Genomic DNA, 21,280 nt, shown 5'->3' on the forward strand with positions numbered 1-21,280 from the left:
AGACTAAGCCCCCAATTTAAATCTTGCCTCTCCCAGGTAGAGGACACTTATCTAGTTTGCAACTATGGACAATACCGAGCGTGGACAATAAACCATTGGTCTGACTTGGTATAAGACAGCTTCCTATTTCCCTTCTTAGGCCCAAAGCTCAGTGGGCAACGATAGGCCTCACAACCTCTCAGCCTTGCCTACCTCATAGGGTTGTTGTGAGGGGAAAAAGACAGTGGCACAGGTTAACTTTGCATGCCTCCTTTAGCTTCTTTGCTGAAAGTATGAGGTACACGTATAAATGGGATAAATACATAATATTGGAATTAAGGGAAATTGCACCAGTTTTTAAAATAGCTGGAGGGAGGTGAGGAAAGGAATAAAGCTTCCAATTGTAAAATTGGCTGCTTCTCGGGCTGTTTAATTATATCAAAGTAATTGTTGCTAAATTGCACAGGGAGCAGGGACAGGATAATAATAATTTGTGCTTCCATTCTCTTAAGCTATACAGTGCAGCTAAAATTTGAATTTTCTTTTTCCCTCGCGCGTGCGGTTTCCTGCCCGCTTAAGGCCTCGCCCCTTTTCTCCGTTGCCGCGGCAACGCCTATGCTACTACAACGGCCGCCACGCCGGCTCGGGCCGTGCCATTTAGCAAAGTTCGGTGGGGAGGGTAGGTGGCAGAAGAGGAACGCAAGGAGACAAAGAGAGGGCGGGCGGGGCGACAGGCAGAGGAGAATAAACCCTAGAAGGAGATGGAACGATACTGGGCGAAGGGCAGTGGCGAAAGGCAACGTTTGGCCCCTAGTGACGAATGGGTGCCCTGTCCCCCCTCCAACCAATAGGCGAGTGGTTCAGCCCGGACAAGATGGCGGCGGCTGCGCGCCCAAAGAAGGAGAGCATGAAAGCGGCAGGTAACGGGAGGTGGGAGAAAGTGGGGCGAGTACCCCGTCCCATTGAGAGAGGCGATGAAAAGCAGCACGCTGAGTGGCTGGCCGGCTTCCCCTTCCTCGTATAGCTTTAGGGGTGCACTTTGATTTGCCCCTTTCCCATTGGGGAAAAACAGAGGAGCCCGCTGATTGGCTAGCAGATTCCCTTCACACACACCCCCAACTCGCGAACTGTGGCGCCAACTGCCTCTGCCCCTCCCTTAGTCTTCCGCTAGGTTCTAGAAGGTTCCATTGGTTCCTCTCCCTGTAACTTGGCCTCTCTTGACATATTAAATGCTGTAAATATATAAGGTGGTTTGTTTTTTAATCACACACCAGTGCCCTCAAGAAGCTTCCCAGACAAGCTGCTAAAATAAATTGATAATTTCCATGGAACACCCCACATATTATATTATTATTATTATTATTATTATTATTATTATTAAATTATCGCCATATACTATAACAGTGGTTTGCAACCTTAAATTTTGAGTCCATGGCTCCGTGACCCCTTGGCCTGCAGATCTGGCAGCCCTTCGCCCCTTTTTTCAACACCTTCCCTTATGGATGGACGTTTCCCTCAGCCTCCTCTCCTCCCCTCCTTGGGAGTCCTCTGGGCAGCAGCCTCCACCACTCCAAAGAGAAGTGCCTCCTTGTGCCTCTCCACAGGGGCCTGGGAAAAAGATGCCCCCAGCCTTAAGCAGCCCGGCAGAGATTGACTAAAGATGAACATGAAGCCAGCTCCTTAACTTGGGAGGCAGAGATGCAAAAGGGTATCCGAGGAGGGAGGAAAGAGGGACGGAGGCTGGTGTTGCCCACGGCACCCTTGACCATCCTTCAAGGCACCTGGGGTGCCATGGGACACTGGTTGAAAAACCCTGCCCTATACCATCGTACAAACTTAAAAGAAAATAGCCCACCCTGGCCAGTAAGATGAAGTTAAGGCAGTACATCAAAATAAGACAAGTTCCTAACCCAGGTAACCATTTATAGAGAAGGCAATTTATATATAGTTTATGCTATCCAAAAAGTTTCATAATGTGAAGGGAGTGCTCTGTTTTTCATTTTTGGCCGTGTATAAATGTAATAAAGCTGTACCGATTAGTTGTGGAGGAGTCCTTTTGTGCCAAACCTTGTGCTGGTTTTATTATACTATTTCCCACAAGTGCTGTTTGCCACAAGAGCACAAAGGAAAGTTTTTTAAAAAATAAATATTAGTGTTCCAAAAACTTGGTTTTATTGATTTTTGAATGGTACCTATTCAGTTCAGATCTGTTGAACATAATAATAAGGATGTGTGGGAGGAAATGGGAGCTTGGCTAGGTTACTACAGTCATACCTCGGGTTGAAGTAGCTTCAGGATAAGTATTTTCGGGTTGCGCGCTGCGTTACTTCCGGGTTTCGCTGCTCACGCATGCGCAGACGGTCAAAATGACATCATGCACAGAAGCGGTGAATCGCTGCACGTGCAAACACACGGACGCGGGTTGCGTTAGCTTCTGGATACGAATGGGGCTCCAGAACGGATCCCGTTCGCATCCAGAGGTACCACTGTACTTAACTTTAAAAGGTAATATTTGCACACTGATTGGTACAGTGAAGACATACCACCTAATTTTATATATATAACCACAGTGACTGCCTGAGATTTTACATTCTCCATTTCCCTCCCTCCCTTCCTGGTTAAGTCAAACCATAGTTTACTGTTATGTTCAGACTGTGGCATACATTAAGGATGTGGAACTCAATACCCTTCAGATGCTGTTAAGACTGTAACAGTATGATTATTATTAAAATGTTCCTGCTTTTTTCTCAGGCAGTGAAGAGCAAGAGTGGGATTCCCTTCAGCTAGTGTATTATTATTATTTTTTCCCTATGTGATGACTTGCCCATAGTGTCATGATGATTTGCAGTTCTGTAGAACTCAAAAAGCTTGCTTGCAATTTAATTTATTGCACAGTTTCCTCCAACCCTTCCTCCAAGCACAAGGTGGCTGACAGCAAAGAATATACAATGTAATATAAAAATATATACAAGAAAAGCAGCCTAAAATGAAAAACACAAATCAACAACACTAAGAGCCCCTCCAGATTTTCTTTTTACTGCACATTCATTATGATTTATGTTCATGATGCTATTTGGGCAGTCATACACATTCCTGCGTTCAGTTCCCTTTGTCCCTATAAACGTTTTGGGGCAGTCACACTGCTTCATTTTCAATCTGTGCACGCTCAATACCACAAATGCTCTGGTTTATTTTTGTCCCGCTTTTGGTTTGCAATAGTCCTTCTGCATAGCAATAATGTCGCACTGGGGAATCATCGCAGAACAAACCAAAGTAGACTAAATCCACCCCTAATTCTTTATTGTTGGGTCGAGAATATGTTGTAGAATACACCTGTAATAAAATAGCAGTCTGGAGAGCGCCTAAATAGTCTGCTCCAACTTCAGAAGGAACATTGGCTTTAAAAACAAAGGCCTAGATGAATAGAAAACTGATTTGGTCTTGAAGAAAGCTAATGCAGAGGAGAATCTCTTGGGAGGGAGCTGTAAATTGGGCACCACCACCAAAAATGCCTTGTCTCACATTGCTGTCTTGCCCATGGTGCTGGTCATAAGTATTATGGCCAGGGGCCTCTCAGTTGACTGCAGGGCTTGGGGCAGAAAGTATTGCGGAAGGGTGCTCCTTCACGTATCAAGGTTCCAAGAGGGAGAGTGCTTTTGTGCTTGGATCTTGCTTGCTGGTTTCCCTTTGGGACATCTGGTCAGCCGCTATGATCCTGGGAGGCCTTGTTCTTGACATTCCTTGTAGTGGGTCTTACTCTCACATTTACCTGTCCTGTTTCTTTGCTGATTCCTCTGCCTGTCAAAAATGCCCCCCCCCCAATTGGTAGGACTTCAACCTTGATCTGAGGCAGACCTGCGCTGCCCACCCACCTCGCATCCCAAGGAAGTTATTTAGGTACAGATGGTTCCTGTCCTCATTGAAGTGATGGGCCATAGGCCTGCATTGCATACATACAGCCTGGCTTCGGCTTACAATGCCTGCATACATAAGACTCTTGTTGATTTTATCTATGCAGTCAGAAGACTGACCCGACATCTTGGGGCTTTGGCAAGGTGTGTGTGTATGTGTGCCTCCCTATTCCCAAACTAGGGCAGGAGGGGTGCTTGGAAGAGGGAAATCTCTGACAATGAGGAAGGCAGAAGAGGGAAAAGAAAGCTATAGAAAGGCCAGCAAGAAGAGGATGTGAAGGTGCCCTCTTCCACCTGAGCTGGAGCTGCAGGCATATTTCATTTGTACAGACGAGCTCTAGAAACCCCAGCATGTCATCTATGAATGTGCACAGTGCTGGTTTTCCCGGTGGCAGGTCAGCTGCCTGCCCTTGAATGACTTATCTGGCATCGTCTCCAGGCAGGGCTAATTTGGCAGTGAGTCATCCTTAGACTCCTCAGCTGGAAAGCGAGAGGATTTCTGGATGCCCTAGCCCTGTATTTGCCCAGCAAGCCTGTGTTTTTCACTGTCACTGCTCTGTTTACACACGCACCCACCTCCTTCCTGGTAAAATCTTCCTATACATTGTGTGAAATCAGGTGGCAATGTTTATTTTAGATTACCCCCTTCCCCCTCCTTTTTTTACTGCCCTTTACAATACAAAATTCCCAGGGTTGTCAGTGTAAAAAGAAAATGCACAGTTATGATACATATAGAATTCTGTTTACAAATGACAGTGATGGAGTTGGAAATCACATTCCTGGATGCTTCTGCACGTTTGGTTTTCATATATTTCTTATCAAGTTTTAATAGCAGCAGACATGCTTCAGGAAAAACAAACAACAGAAGAAGTAGTGTTGGTTATCACTACTGTTAATAAAAAGTATAGGATTCAGCTCTGCATTTACCTAGTCAGTAAAAAAACATACCGAGAGGAAAAGAATGCGTGGTCTACAATAAGAAAGTGTTCCATGGTCTAAAGGAAAACAACATCCCACCCCCAAACCCCCAAAGGATAAAAAAATAACCTTTGGCTGTTCGAAACCCAGACACTTGCATAGATTTGTGGAACCTAATGCTTCTGAGCAACTTTATTTGTATGTAAAATAGAATTAGACATTTGTTTTAGATAAGGGGGGGGGTTAATTCCAACCCCTTTATATTTAGTAAACTGCTACAGTAGGAAGAAAGATTTGGCCTATATTCCTGAAGTGCTAGAGGAGCACAATTCTCTCCTCAACACGCAAACACCCCTGTAGTCTGAAGTGATGGAGCAGCCTTTGCCAACCTGGTACTGTCCAGATATGTTGGACTACAGCTGCCACCAGCCCCAGCCAGCATGTGAGAAACAGGGTGCTGGACAAGATGGACCATTGGCATGATCCGGCAGGCTTTTCTTACATTCTGCCATGTTGCAATTACTTCTTCTGGAAACTGGAAGAAAATGCATAGGCAGGAAGTGTGGAGCGTGGGCTCCTATGCACGGCCATCTCTGTCAGTAGATAGTGAGGCAGCTGCTTCAAGCGGCAGATGTCAAGAGGCAGGGAACAGCAGTGAGGTAAGTATTACCTTCAAGCAAGAGTTTGTAAACTGGAACTAGCAAAAGCTTTGAAGGGGTTATTGGACCTTGCCAAATGCACAGGAAGACACGTGTAATGGGAGGGTGGACCCAAAACGTTTCTTGAGTCAGATTCCCTTTTTGTTTTTTGTTTCCCTTTGAAAGGCAGAAGTCTCTGTAGCTGAGGTGAAAACGGTGCCAGCATTTCAGGCAGCAGGATGGGGGAGTGGCAAAGGATCTTTGTACAAAACTTGACGGTCCCTCCACACAACCAGAGGAGACGGCACTCTCCACCCAGGGAATCAGTGGCGTTTCAGTTCATCCTGAAGTCTGTGGAGGGAGATGCATTGAAGCTGGTAAGATACCCCTCCCGTGAAGACCAAGGTTGTTGTTTTTTAAAGAAAAAGTATGTCTGTGCAGGGACATTTGGGGCATCGCCTCAGCTGAGATTATTATTAAGATTATAATTATTATTTATTAAATTGTAAACTGCCTGTCATCCGAAATTCCTAGGGTTGTTCACAACAGAAAAATACAATATGAGAATACAAAATACATAATAAAACAAAAACAAACCCATAACCCCAGGGCTTTGATAGGCATGCCAGTCATATGAGCCAGAAAGCCCGCCAGAGCTGTCCGGAAACCCATTAGATCCATCAGCCTCTGAGGGCAGACCATCCTAATAGATCCCCCATCTCTGCAGAGAGGAAGGTGCTGAAAACCTAAATCTCAACAGGGAGTGATCTGACCATGACAAGGGGCTGATGTCAATAAGACGCCAATACAATAACATTTAGATGAAATGCTCATGGAGGACACCACCCCACCGAAGTGAATCTATGATACTTCCACTGTCACAAAGATAATTCCCCACTAGCATCAGTGTCTATAAGTGGTAACCATCACCAACATCAAGTTGTTGGTGGGGAAAAAAGGTCTTTTTAAAAAAGGAGTTTGCAGTGTAGACGATGACATCAGGGACTTGAACTTGGGAACCTTGGGGTCTGTGGGTGGGGTCTGGCACCGGAACTATCTCAAGCATGTATTCTGGCAGAGAAAGAAATAATGTGCTCAGATAGCCAAACATCCTTCCGCTGCAGTTTATATTTTTAACTGGTGCTGCTATTTGGTGTAATCATTTGTGTGCATGTGGCTGTATACCTATGTACTCACTAGTGGGGAGTTCTCAGCCCTGCCTGGGAATTTTTAGCAGCAGCAGGAGCAACAACAACAACAATGGCATCTGCCTGTCTCAGGAGACAATGGAAGAGTGTGCCTTCAGGGGTAAAGTCAAACCATTGGAGAGTTACAGCGCCTGCTGTGGCTGTAGAGACCAATACGGGAGGGACATGTTTTATTGCAGGTGGAGCAGATGAAGGCGTCTGGTTTTGCTGCTGCAGGTGCAGTCTCTATCTATCTATCTAATTTGGCATGGGACATTCTCAAACCTACCTACATTTTTAAACTACATACCATAGAACCTACTTCCCTACCCCATCACTGATTTCTCATTATAATGGCAGAATGTGATCTGGCCAGCTTGCCTTGTCTTTCTCATTTCCCCTTCATTACCCTGTCTGTCTGTCTCCAGAATATGTGGTGCTGCTGGTGCATCTCACTTAAAATAAGTAGGATTCACCTGCTAAAGCAAGCCTCTTTCATGTATAAGGGGGTGTGGGGTGGTAAGTGGGCAAGCTCAGCCCCTTCTGAACCACTTGTGAAAGTATAAAGTGGTTGATTCAACTCCCATCTACCTTATCCAACCTGCAGGCAGAGACCTGAGAAGGTGAACCTGCCACTCTCTAGGCTGAAGTGTTCAGGGGTTTAAAGCCCTGTCATGCTAAATAATGCAGAGCGACTAAATCTTTAATAGCACACTTGGTAAAGTCTCTCTCCTCTAATCCTGGCCTTGCTGATGGTATTGGAGACGAGGGGCAGCTGGGAGTTAAAATACCTTCTTTTGGATCGGGGGTCAACGCTGAATGTACATGGGCTGACCCAGGCCCTAAAGGGAGTCCCTGTGCTCATACCCTCCTCTGCCATGGTCCTGTTCCTTTTAAATCAAGGTGGGATGGGAAATTGCTCACTGATTATTTTGTAAGATAAAGAAACAATAAGCAAAAGAGATGCTGCATGTGTTTAATGCACATTTTATAGGGTTTCTGTCTCAAAACACTGCTGCTGGTCTTGGGACTGGAGTGGGTTGTTGGAAGTGCATGGCTTCAGGGCTCCAGTTTCTGCAGTGGCTGCCTCTTGCCATCCCGGCTCATTTCACAGCGGTGGAGATCAGGGAATGACAAAATCTGTCAGTTTTGGTTTCTGACAGTTTCTTGTTTTTCCAAACCTAAATTCAGGTCACCCACACTTGTGCATCACTTTGTGCCTTTTTAGTAAAAAAAAAGTTGCCACATTAAACTTCCTGCTTCCCTGGCTGTCTGAGGGTTCTGCTTTCCCCAGGGCAGCATGTATATATATATATATATATATATATATATATATATATATATATATTTTTATAAATTTTTTATTGGTTTTTCAACACATATTAAAAGACAATACAACACAATACATAGACAAACAAACATATAAACATGTATAATTTCTTGACCTTTCTTTCCTAAAACCTTCTTTCAGCGACTTCCCCATACCTCCCCTTTCTGCATCCCTGTTTTAAATCATTCCAGCAACCCCTAATTTCAATTTCTTGTAGCACTTTCTTTAACTCTTTTTTTTTATGTCCAATTGTTTGTCACTGCAATTCTATTTTGCATTACCCAAGACATTTTAACATTCATTAATTTTACAGCAATTCTTAAGATAAACTTTAAATTTCTTCCAGTCTTCTTCCACCGTCTCTTTCCCTTGGTCACGGATTCTGCCAGTCATCTCCGCCAGTCCCATGTAGTCGATCACCTTGGTCTGCCATTCTTCCAGTGTGGGTAGTTCTTGTGTCTTCCAATACTTTGCTAAAAGTACTCTTGCTGCTGTTGTAGCATACATAAAAAACATCCTATCTTTCCTTGACACCAATTGGCCTACCATGCCCAGGAGGAAAGCTTCTGGTTTCTTCACGAGCATGTATAAAACTAAACAATCAACGGCAAGTTACTTCCCTTTAACAGCACCTAAAAACCTGGCCAAGATGAGTTGTTCTTCTTGCTGTTATTATTTGTTATGCACCACCCTTTCCCTGCTGAGAGCATGAGACAGACAGGAATAAAAACACAGCATTAAAAACAGGAACAGAACCACGATGTAAAATACAAGGTACAGTAATAAACAACATTATGTTATGCAAATGGTGGCACTTCTCTTATGCTCTAAAGCAGTGGTTCCCAACTGGTGGTCCACAGACCCCAGAGGGTCCACGTAACCCACCTGGGGGGGTCTGTGGCATGATTCACATAACAAAATCTACCATAAAGATATTAAAATTTTCTAAAGTAGGGAGTCTGTGGCTTTTGAAAAACCGGGTGTCTACTGTACTTAGCTAATTGGGAACCTCTGCCCTCCTGGAACAAATAGGTGACTTGCTGCACCTTCTCTTAACTGTGAGGACTAGAAACATGATTTATAAATAAGACTCTGCTCCAGCTTAATCAGATTTCTTCACCAATAGCAGCACACGTCTCCTGCCATGGCCAACCTTGTAAATATTTAAGATGGATGGGGTGTCTAATCTTTTTTTTTTTTGGCCTAAGGGCTATGGTCTGCTCCACAGCCCCCTGCCACCCGCCCCCCCCCGAAGCAGACTTTGAGGATGCACGAGGGTGCTTTAGAGAGGAGGGGAGGAAAGTGAAGCCCCATTGCACAAGTAGAAGCCCAGGCTTATGCACAGACTGCTTTGCGTATAACCCATTGACTGTAGTGTTATTTTTTAAATGAAAATAAAAAGTGTATTATTAGATGCCCACTTAAATTTGTATGAGAAAAGCAATCCGTGAATAATTTAAGCGGCGCTGAGTGCCATGTTCACACAGAGAGCTGCTGTGTGGGCTCTTGACCTTACCATCACCCAAGAGCGCTGCCTTAACTATGCAAATCTCTGTGTCAAGTTTTCAGGACGTGAGCCTGCTTTAAGCAGCTGCTGTGTAATGTGCTGGTGGCTAAGAATTCCAGGGGCCAATTGCTTTCTATTTGACAGAGAGTGAGAACGTCGCCTTGTTTAAAAATCAGATGCAGTTAACTTTAATTACTTTCCCTTTGCTTCTGATACTGGCCAGCTGTTCCCTCTCTATCCTGCCCTCTCATATTACTGTAAGATATTTTTTTTAAAAAATATTTAATCCTAACCTAGTTCCTATTCGACCACATTCAGCTCTCCCCCTTGCATTTGACTTCCCACACCCATGGCTGTCTTCTGCGCTATCTCATACTATATGGAGCCCTGTGCCCCTTGCAATTTATGTTCTTCTGTGTACTTTGCCAGTTTTGCTATAAACTCTTAACTCCCCACGGGGATATTGCAAAGGTGGGTTAGCATTTTTATATAAAACTTATACACCCAGTTCTCTTTAAAGTGGATAAGTATAAACATGCGTTCAGCTGCTATCCTATATTCGTTTACCTATATTTGTTTACCTGGTCAGACTAGGATGGGGAAGAATTGGAGGATTTACCTACTGACAACCATGGGGAGCGGCCCAGCAGGTTATGACAGGTAGCGCCTGGGCTGTGTGAGATGGAGGAACAACCCAGAGGGAAAGCTACAGATGAGGACTCGGACCCAGGGGAGGGTCCCAGGGTTGTGTCACCCCAGTGCTCCACCCGAACCCCTTCCGTGTCACCCAGATGCTCTGTGCCCACTTCTCCACCAACTTCTGTGCCAGCCTTTTCCTCCGCCCCTGGCACCTCTGGAGCTTGCCCCTCGTCCAGCCTTCCAGGAGACACCACCCGTTTGGTCCTGAGCCGGTGGTGACACCTCCTACCTTACATAGGTTGTGAAGAGTCCAGCACTGGCACAGACAGCTTAGGCTCAGCCCATCAGAAGGTATTCCCATTTGCTTGCCAAGTCCAAAGAAATAACCTGCTTGCCACACTGAAGTGGTGCCTTCTACAGTGTTTATATCAGGACGTAAGGGGGCATGCCGTTTGTTGGATCAACGCTGTGCATAACACCCCTTGGGTCATTGGTCCTTGCTTTGCTTATGTACTACACTGATCTGAGCATTAAAAATTTTGGCAGAAAATTTAACCTGAGATTGATTTCTTTATACAGCGGGAACCAGGACATTACCTTGGAGTAAAGGTAAAAGGACCCCTGACCATTAGGTCCAGTTGCGGACGACTCTGGGGTTGCGGCGCTCATCTCGCTTTATTGGTCGAGGGAGCCAGCGTACAGCTTCCGGGTCATGTGGCCAGCATGACTAAGCCGCTTCTGTCGAACCAGAGCAGCGCACGGAAACGCCGCTTACCTTCCCGCCAGAGCGGGACCTATTTATCTACTTGCACTTTGACGTGCTTGCGAACTGCTAGGTTGGTAGGAGCTGGGGCCGAGCAACGGGAGCTCATCCCGTCGTGGGGATTTGAACCACCGACCTTCTGATTGGCAAGCCCTAGGTTCTGTGGTTTAACCCACAGCGCCACCCGCATCCCTTACCTTGGAGTAAGTTCTACCAAATTCAGTTCATCCTACCCTTCTGAGTAGGCACACCACATATACCAGTTAGTTTACGGCAGCCTTCTCTGGCCTGGGGCACGCCAAATATTTTGGATCACAACTCCCATCATCCCTGATATTTGACTGTAATAAATGGGGCTGGCGGGAGGACAGCTGGTTGGGGAAGAAGTAACTTTGCAGTGTTTTCCAAACTTGGGTCTCCAGCTGCTTTTGGACCACAATTGCCTTCATCCCTGACAGCTAGTCGTGCTAGCTAGGGATGACGGGAATTTAGTCCAAAACCAGCTGGAGACCCAAGTTTGGGAAACCCTGAGATTTGTTAAAACAGGTGCAAATAGTTCCCTTTCTCCTTAGGATAGGCCCTTCTCTGTTCTGATGGACAGACCATGCTAATCAGCTCACTGCTACTGGCCTTGACAACTGTGTTCTGCCTCCATGGTCAGAGGCAGCACTGTAAGAACAGGATGCATGGATTGATGGGCCATTGGCCTGATCCAGGAGGCTCTTCTTAAGTTTTTAACAGTTTGCTGCAAATTCCATTTGTAATCTGAGAACTTGTAGATGAACCCTGCATTCTGCATGTTGCTGGAAGGGCCACCTCCTCTGGACCCATGCCTTGAGAGAGGCAATGGAATTTCCTAGTGCTGCACTCTCCATGTTTAAGAACTTAATAAGAATCCTTGTCAACTAGACCAAAGACTTATCCAGCTCAGCTTCCCGTTTCCCTGGAAACCACAGGAAAGGAGGGTGCTCTTGTGCTCAGGTTCTGCTTGCAGGCATTCCATAACTGGCACCTGGTTGGCCGCAGTGATAACAGGATATTGGCCTATATGGTCCACTGGCCCGATCCATTTGGTTCTTCTTACATTCTCATGGTTTGCTTTGGTCTACCACTGGCAGAGAGCGTTGGACGAAATGTCGGACGTGGAATTCCAGCTGCGCCTTTCCTTCTTTGATGTCACCTACCACCATTTCTTTGGGAAGACCTGGAGGAGTGCCACGAAGCCCCTTAAAGCTGGGCTGGGACATCCCCCTGCAGTGGTCTTCCACGAGGTAAGGAAGAGATGCTTTGAGTGATGTCTGAAATTGGGGTGTTGGGGGGCACAGGGTGGTGAAGTAGAATTGGCCCAAATCCACAGGGTGGTTAAAAAGCCTGTAGGCGACTCATTATTTCTGCAGTGGGGTGAGGAGTTCATGCTTATACCATAATAGACGTGATGCTAATTTGAGCTGTTTTTAAGGGCCTTCGACAGGATGGGTGGAAAGCTGGGATCAGGGAAAGCAGGGCAGGAAAATCCACCTCCATTGTACTTTCTGACAAGGTAACAGGACAGAGTTGAAGAACTGAGAGTCCTGATAGCCTGGTGAGGGCTCAGTAGTAGCTCACAGCTTTGCTGTTTCAAAAAAGTTGGCACCTCAGCCCCAAAGACGGGTTCAGTCTGTTCATATATAGGTCCTGCTGCTTTTGTCCATGTGATGGTGGTTCCACTGCATGTACAGAGGTTCCTGTTGATTTCTCAGGGACCTGTGGAAGTTTAGATCGCCAACGTGCCCCAGGATTTCAGCAAGGACTGTGTTACAGGTTGCAAACAATACTTTGCCAGTATCAATTATTAATAATCATAATGAACTAGAAAGATAGGTACGTGTCTGGGACGCGAGGTTAGGAATGGGTCTCCCGCTGTAAATCATGCAGGCACCTGCCATTGCAATATCTCCCCTTAACTGTAATTGTAATCTGGTGGGTGGTATTGATGTCACAGTGGAAAAAAAGTTCTTCCCTTACACTTTTATTAATAGCTTAATAAACATAATACATACCTCTCGGCTTCTTGGTTTCTGAAACTGGGACCAGCGATTCTCTGCCCCCTTAGTCTCCTCCTCCACCACGTTGGAATCGTACGATGTGGGGCCGGAAAGATCCTGGCACCTGGTTGCTTGAGGTGTTAAAAATTGTATGCTGGTCTCTTTTGCGACCTCTTGCAGCCTTTTTGTATGCTTTGTTCTCCTGAACTGCTCTGCCAGTGCATGTGTTGGAGGTATTGTCGGAATGCTCAAATGGAGAGGAAGGCGAACCCCTTTCCCACTAGGGATTGCATAAGTGAATTTTCCCCACATCTACTGCTTTAGGAAGCTGCTAGTGTCTTGATGAAGGCCGCAGCCCCTACTCCAGTCCCCAGCCTCATCTCAGACCTAGTTGCATGCCCGGCAACCAAGTAACATGAAGGCAAAGGGGGATTCTTATCAGACCTGGAACCCGGGTGTTTTCAGTGAATATAGGTGGAGGTCAGCAAAACGTTGGCTGGCCTTGCTAGCCAACCAGCAGTTTGTGGTTGCCAGGAACCTCACCCTGAAGTCAGCAGGAGGTCATGTGCAATCCCGTAAGAATGTAGAAAGAGCCATTCTGGATCAGACCAATGGCTTGCCTAGTCCAGCATCTTTTGTCTGCAGGAGAGCTTCTCTTGCAAGTTCAAGAGGTCTGAGAAGCCCATTCTGCAGTAACTCGGAGCAGGGCTTTTAGTGTGCCTGCCCTTGTTCTGTGGAATATCATCCCAATTGTTGAGCCCTGATCTGCACTTTCTGGAAACAACTAAAAAAACTCCAGATACTATAACCTTTCCTCACAGAGCAGTTGCTCCAGCCCATTGATTTAGGATGCCCCTTTATGTGCTTTTGCTTAGAAGGCTGGTGATCTCTTAGGAGTTGCATGAGGTTAGATGCTGGAGCCTGAATGATCGCAGATACAGCAAGTTAGGATCCTACAATCCTGAGGCTTCATGCATCTGTGATTCTATGGCCATGCCAGCCACAGGGGCAGAGTGGTGTGATCTATTCCTCTCAGCAGCTCAAGTTGAGGGTGGGGCACACCCAGACTTGGCTAGGTCACAGCCTTGGACCCTGCCGGAGTCCCTGAGCTCATGCTTCTTTCCTGGTAGTTTATGTATTTATTGCATTTCTATCACACCTTTTTCTCCAAGGAGCTCAAGGTGGTGTACATGGTTCTCCCTCCTCATTTAATCCTCACAACCGACCTGTATCAATAACTTCTTAATGTTTGATGTTTGCTATGTTTTTATTATGTTGGAAGTCAGCCAGAGTGGCTGGGACAGCCCAGTCAGAGGGGCAGAGTATAATAGTAATAGTAGTAATAATAATAATAATTAATAATAATAATAATAACAACAACAACAACCTTTGAGGTAGGTTAGGATGAGAGCCAGTGACTGTCCCAAAGTCACCCAGTTCCATTCATGGCCGAATGGAAATCTGAACCGTGGTCTCCTACGTCCTATTCCCAAAACACTACCCACTACACCATGCTGTCTTTCCCCCACCCCCATATTATAGGTCTCTCAATATTCTCCTGGATGCCCTGCCTTTCTTCTTTCCCCATTTCTAGTAATGTTAGCTGTAAAATTATACTCTTTCCCTGCTCCTCTGCGGAATGAAGGGTTTGAACAGAACTGGGATTGCTCTTGAGTGTAACTTGGTGGAATTCTCTCCTGCAAGAGGTAGTGATGGCTACACACTTTGATGGCTTTAAAAGAGGGTTAGACAAATTCCCTGAGTTACCCTGGACATAAGTTGTTCAGGGCTTTGTAAATGAACTTGACTCGCTATTGTGCCTCCATTCTGTCTGTCTGCTCTACCCTCACCCCCCAGTCTAGTAAATGATGGAAGAGATTATAAAAAAAAGTAAAAAGTAAAAATTATCACTACTTGTCATGCTTAAGATCAGGCAGCAGATGGTGCTTTTGCTCCAGGAATGACGCAAGGTCAGCAAGCATATCCAACCAATTCAGGGATGGTAGGAGCAGCTGAGGGTGACGGGGTGTCCCTCCCCAGTAACTTTATTCTGTGTTGTCTTAAACTTGGCACCACTAGACCTTGCTCTGAGTAGCCCTGCGTCTTCCCTCCCTCCCCGATGATCCCATTAAGTGGATTGCCTTTCTTTCTTTAAATGCATTGTTGCGTTTCAGTATTGGTAAAGCACAATTCCTGGGAACTTTAGGATTACGGTGCATTTTACCATTTCTCTCTCTTCTCCAGTAGCGAATGGATGCAGTGGGCCAATCAGGTGTTCAATAAGCTCATCACATTTGATATAGAAAAAATAGGGGGGTTGACTTTTGCTGCCCAACTCCCCAAGGGACTGAGTCCTCTCTAAGTTCATGATCAGTCAGAGATGAATGGATGGAGGCAGGATGCAGTGAAAGCAAGGCAGATCTTTATTTTTCTGTTGCAACAGAGTCCACCCCCCCTTGCAAAGAGGCAAGAGAGACCCAGAACCGAGAAGAAACATCTCTTTTAAGGGTTTGCATTTTAGCGTGGAGAAGAAGCACATCCCTGCTACAAACAGTCAGAAATTACATCACGCACAAGGTGGGGTTACTGTGGCTCAGGCAGGCCAAGGTGTGATATTCCTTAGGATTTAGCAAGTTTTGCATAGTTCCAGACACAGTTTACACAAAACATTAGCATTTGATAAGACAATCAGGATACCGTCAGAGATCCCTCAATGCAGAGCATCTGGGCAAACAATGACAATTAATACCAAGGAGGTTCATAGATATAGGAGAGGAATCCCTTCAGGAACTTCCCCACTGAGGTCCAGCTCCGAGGGCCTTCTAGCAGTTCCCTCACTGCGAAGAGTGAAGTTACAGGGAACCAGGCAGAGGGCCTTCTCGGTAGTGGCACCCGCCCTGTGGAACACCCTCCCATCAGATGTCAAGGAAATAAACAACTATCTGATTTTTAGAAGACATATGAAGGCAGTCCTGTTTAGGGAAATTTTTAATGACAGATGTTTTAATGTATTTTTAATATTTTGTTGGAATTTGCTCAGAGTAGCTGGGGAAACCCAGCCAGATGGGTGGGGTATAAATAACAATAACAATAACAATAACAATAACAATAACAATAAGCTCTCCAGACCACTCAGCCAATTTTGATCCAAAAGTAGAATTATGGCAAAGAGTGTCTCTAAGCAGAAAAACCATGTGATTAGTTGGGGTCCTGGAAAGTCAGACCTGCTAGGAAAGCTCTTGGACTGTTGTTTTAAGGCCTCCCCAGCACAGCCACTATGGCAGATATGGGAGGAGCCAGGACTGCTTCAGAAACAGCCTTATGTGGCAGCATTCACCTGTCAGAATCATGCATTGTTTCCGAGCATGCAAAGAGACGCTTCCCTGAAGGCCAGAGAAGCAACAGCGAGCGCTTCTTACTTTAAGGTCCGTTTTTGTTTCTTTAGTAATATAAACAAACAACAGTTTTCAACCTGAGGATCTTCCAGTCTCCATTTTGGCTGGTGGGGAGTCAACGAAGGGAGGGGAGAAGCAAGGAGCAACAAGTGTCAGGATGAGGGCAGCAGTGGAAGGAGGAAGAGGTGATGAGGGCGGATCAAGGACAAATGCAGGCTGGCCTCTGTGGGCTTCTCTTTGGGCGGGAATGAATTATGCTGGAATTGCAATTCAGCATTTTTGTTCTTTCAGTCAAGGGTGGTATCATGCCCAGTGAGATCCACGTCTTACTTGTTGCATTTGCAGTCTTATGATTGAATTGAAAACCACTTTCCTGCCATTCCCATTCTTAATCATACAGAGGTGGCCGCTAACGCTTTCAGCGATGCCAGCATGACCTCACAGGGGGGCGAGGGCATGCCACTTGTGGCTCTGAGACCCTTGCTTCCAGGACAGATTTCCCTGCTAGTCTGAGCAACTCGGACACCTGCTTCAGCTGGCTACCAGGTTCCTTTGCCTTTGCCTCACATTCTCCATCCTTCTGCCATTTGAAGAGGCTCAAGACCTTCTTGCGACCCTTCTTTCCCACAATAATGGCAGTGCAATCCAAAGGAGCCGGTAAAATTGTTCTGCTAAACACTATCAACAGCAACAGAAAAATCCAGGTTTGGTTTTTTTTGTTCTTGTATTGAGGGTATTCCAGGGATTGGAATGCAGCACATGTTAATGGTTTAGAAAGTTGTTTATTCCGTCACAGAGAATAACTGTCAAATCCTGATAAGCCGCTCCAAAGAGGGCAGGAGAACATCGTCTCATCTGTCACAAACACGGTTCCTGCGTGGATAATTTGCTGAGCCCCGTTTGCCATTCTCCCCCAGCCGTTCCGTTCCGGCTAATGAACAGCTTCATATCACTGTGATTATTCAATTATTATTTCCCCCTGATGATAATGGGGGAGCACTTGTGTGGAGAGGTTTGCCAAGGTGCCATTGCAAATAATTACATTTCCCACGTTTACCTTCCTGGGAAGCTGCTTTCAAACCTTTCAGAGAGAGCTGCCTGTGCAGGGGAACCGTCTCTTAATGCTTGTCTTCCTAATGGCAAACAGAGAGAGTTGTCCAAGTTCCTGGATGCCCAGCGGATCCCCCCTGTCGACAATTAGGCATGTGAAATATGCTGCATGCAAGTAATCCTGCTTCCATTACATAAAGCTAGGCAAGCACATAATAAGTAAAAAAAAAAAAATTATTTGGATTTAATCGTGCGTTCTGTGCTGTGGATCCTGGTGGATGCAAGGTTTTAAAGAACTCACATGTTGTTCCCAGGCTATACAAAGTCCAAGCCAAAGAAGGCTCATTTCTATGATGCCTGTGGAAGAACCTCAAGTGATATCCAAGTACAACAGCCCTCTCCCCTCCTGTGGTTTCCAGCAGCTGGTATTCAGAAACATTACTTCCTCCAACTGTGAAGGCAGAGCATAGCCTTCTGGCGGTTCCCTCGCTGCGAGAAGCCAAGTTAAAGAGAACCAGGCAGAGGGCCTTCTCGGGAGTGGCACCCGCCCTGTGGAACACCCTCCCACCAGATGTCAAAGAGAGAAATAACTACCAAACTTTTAGAAGACATCTGAAGGTAGCCCTGTTTAGGGAAGCTTTTAATGTTTAATAGGTTATTGTATTTTAGTGTTTTGTTGGAAGCTGCCCAGAGTGGCTGGGATGAATAAATAACAACAACCACCACCACCACCATCATCATCATCATCATGGCCAGTAGCCATTGATACTCCTATCTCCATGAATTTGTGCAATCCTCTTTTAAAGCCATCCAAGAGAATTGTGATGCCCACAGAGACCAGTATGTGTGCCCTTCCTTGTCCTACTCTGTCCTACTCCAGTGAGGGGACACCACTGCCAAGTTCCCAATCCCTATAAGTACAATTCCACATGAGCAGGGCTTTTTAACTGTTCCCTGTCATGGCCCTCATGAAGATGCCCCACCTTGAGGCTGCAATTTGTGGAAGGAAGGCAGGCCTGATTTTGGCTGAAACCATGGAAGTGGGTGAGGAACAGTGGCCCTTTCTTCTTCAACCACCCAGTTAATGTCAAATGCAACAAGACATTTAACGTAGCCCGTATTGCATTCTCCTTCGGGAGGGAGCTCTGCCAATTTCTCTCCCAAATCTTCATCCCGGTGTAACCCTGGTGGCTTTGACCAGCCATTGTGGTAGCCCCATTCAGGAAAGGAGGTATAAGACTAGGAAAACCAATATTGGCACTTCTGGAGACAGCAGTAGGCTTAGCGACGCAACGGATACCCACTTTGAGAGAGGTACCCAATTCTTCAGGAACCTGCACATAACTCTGCCTTGCCGGTCCGCTTGTCAACGGTTGCTGACAATTTTTTCCATCATTTTGCAATAAAAGATAATAGAATAACGATTTATTTCTGCGGACTGATGCTTTAATGCCTCCCTCCGTTATCCTTCCCTGACAGTCTGTGATTACAGCAAATGTTTTGCCTGTGACACTTGGATAATGACTCTCTAATAGAAGGATTAACCTGCTCTTCAATCACACGCCTGCCAGGGATTGCACCCAGACTTTCCAAGTCATGCTGGTCTAAGGAGAGGCTGCTGGACAAGGTTTGGGAGTGGTCCAGAAGTGATTCCCTTGGACGGGAACTGGCACAGGCTAAATGCCTTCGAGGATCATACCCTTAGTAAGCGCTGCTGCTTTTTGGAATCTTGAGATTGTGCAAATGTGCCAAGATAATCTTAGGGTTTCTAATCTCCAAATGGAGAACTACTTAGCCCTTAGCCCACGTGACCTTAGAAATTGGATTTTTGATCAGGAGGGCAACCAAGACAGAGCATGCATGATTGCTGCCCGTTACTCTACTTGGTACCCCCAAATTAAGACCAATCACTCAAGGCCCCATTACCTTGAGACTCTGGCCTTCGCACAACTACACAGGGCCTTTGTACAACTAAAATTTCAACAGATGCCCTCGGCATATTTGGAGGGGAGATACCGGGGAATTCCCCATATGGATCGCAAATTTATACATGGATGCAATCAGGTAGAGGACATCACACACTACCTGCTGATTTGCCCCCCCCCCCCGTATACAACGCCCAGAGGAAAATTTATATCGCCAATTGGCTTCCAGGTCGATCCATACAGGAAGTGACAGCTGAGCAGATAAACATCGGTACATTATCCACCAGGTAGCCACATTTGCGCTGGCAGCCAAGAAGCTCTGTTCCAGCTATGTGAATGCTCTCCAGTCTTAATGTTGTAAATTTCTTGTTATGTTGTAAACTACTACGAGGTTACGTTGTATGATTTTAGATTAAATTTCATTTTATTCTCTGTCGTCTATTGTAAAGGCCTTTGGCTATATGCAATAAAATGGATTGATTCCCTTTCAACGGGGGTCAAGGCTGGCCCACCCATTAGCCTTGGTGAGGCAGTTGCCTCGGGTGGCAGGCTAGGGATGACTGGGAGGGACAACAGATCCAGCCTTCCCCAGGAGCATACTGCTCACTGTCTCCTGTGCTTGCTTCCCATGGCGGCTAATGTCACTTGCTGCTCTCCAGATTCCTTTTTTTCCAGCTCCACCCCCTTCACTGATTATAACTGATTTTATAATGAATTGATTTTAGAATGTTGTATTACTTTACTGTTGTTAGCCGCTCTGAGCCTGGCTTCGGCTGGGGAGGGTGGGATATAAATAAAAATTTATTCTTATTCTTATTCTTATTATTCAGCATGCTGTGGCTTCTAGTTACCTCAGGCAGAGGTGGAGGCAGTGATGGGCGGGCTCCCCTGCCCTTTTCTGTTTCGCCTTAAGTGGCAAAATGGCTTGGGCTGGCCCTGCCGGGGTTGTTGGGTGTTCATTTTCACTCCCCCCCCCCGGCTACTGCTAATGCCATGACTGATATGGACCCAGCGCTGTGGGTACCCGCTCTGGGCTGCCACGGAGGGCCAAGGACTGCACCCACATGAAAGTTGCAGAAAGTTGGAGTATGAAACCTGAGTGAGAGGTGGGGAAATCAAGATCTCCCAGGGTGGAAGACTAGGAGGTGAAAGGCTTGATTCAGCAGGCTCTTCTTCTATTCTTATGTACCATATTTGTGTCCTTGGAAGAAGTTCCAGATATACAGGCAGCAAGGGTCCGCAGTTTGGAATCGGCTTTAGTTAGCTGTAAGCTGCTATGATAACCCAACTCATCTCCTCTCCCCTCTTGCCCTCCCCTTCCAGACTGTTTATTTCCACACATCTTTGGATTATCCCAGCATCATTTTGGTGGTGGAGGTCGTAGCAACAGCCAGGAGGCGGGACGGGACCCCGCAGGAGATGTCGTGTGGTTTTGGGATCGTACATTTGTTTAACAGCAGATCTGAGCCAACAAACTTGAACTTGAAGGACAAAGGGTAAATGGATAAACTTTTGTAATAGCAGAGGCAGATTTCTGTGTCTTTAGGGCTGTTCACATAGTAAAGATTAGCTGGTTGTTAAGCCTAGAGCTGTGTTTGTGTAGACCTGGTTGGGGAACCTGCAGCCCTCCAAATGTTGTTGGACTTTTAACAACTGACCAGTGTGGCCAATGGTCAGGGATGATGGGAGTTGAAATCCCAACAACATTTGGAGGACTGAAGGTTAAAGAGAGTTTCTGGTTTTTATTTACTACAGTGGTACCTTGGGTTAAGAACTTAATTCATTCCAGAGGTCCATTCTTAACCTGAAACTGTTCTTAATCTGAAGCATTACTTTAGCTAATGAGGCCTCCTGCTGCCGCTGCGCTGCCACTGCGTGATTTCTGTTCTCATCCTGAAGCAAAGTTCTTAACCTGAGGTCCTATTTCTGGGTTAGCAGAAGCGTATGTAACCTGAAGAGGTCTGTAACCCGAGGTACCACTGTACTCTGCACTGGGACAAAAGATGACACCAAC

The 21,280-nt window shown here is 46.0% G+C and overlaps 1 protein-coding gene across 2 annotated transcripts in view; it reads left to right on the top strand.

Annotated features, from left to right (window-relative positions):
- Nucleotides 1–671: 671 nt before the first annotated feature.
- NPHP4 (nephrocystin 4) overlaps nt 672–21,280 on the top strand; it is a 94,151-nt gene continuing 73,542 nt past the window's right edge. Inside the window, exons 1-4 of one of the 2 annotated variants that reach the window (XM_083628453.1) lie at nt 672–899; nt 5,633–5,823; nt 11,991–12,143; nt 20,590–20,762. In XM_083628453.1, coding sequence (XP_083484579.1) covers nt 5,686–5,823; nt 11,991–12,143; nt 20,590–20,762 — 464 coding nt within the window. In that variant the 5' untranslated portion in view covers nt 672–899; nt 5,633–5,685. The remainder of the gene's footprint in view (nt 900–5,632; nt 5,824–11,990; nt 12,144–20,589; nt 20,763–21,280) is intronic. The other variant, XM_083628454.1, reaches the window with a different exon arrangement.

Source organism: Podarcis filfolensis, assembly GCF_964270895.1.
Source record: "Podarcis filfolensis genome assembly, chromosome: 8".
Lineage (NCBI taxonomy): Eukaryota > Metazoa > Chordata > Lepidosauria > Squamata > Lacertidae > Podarcis > Podarcis filfolensis.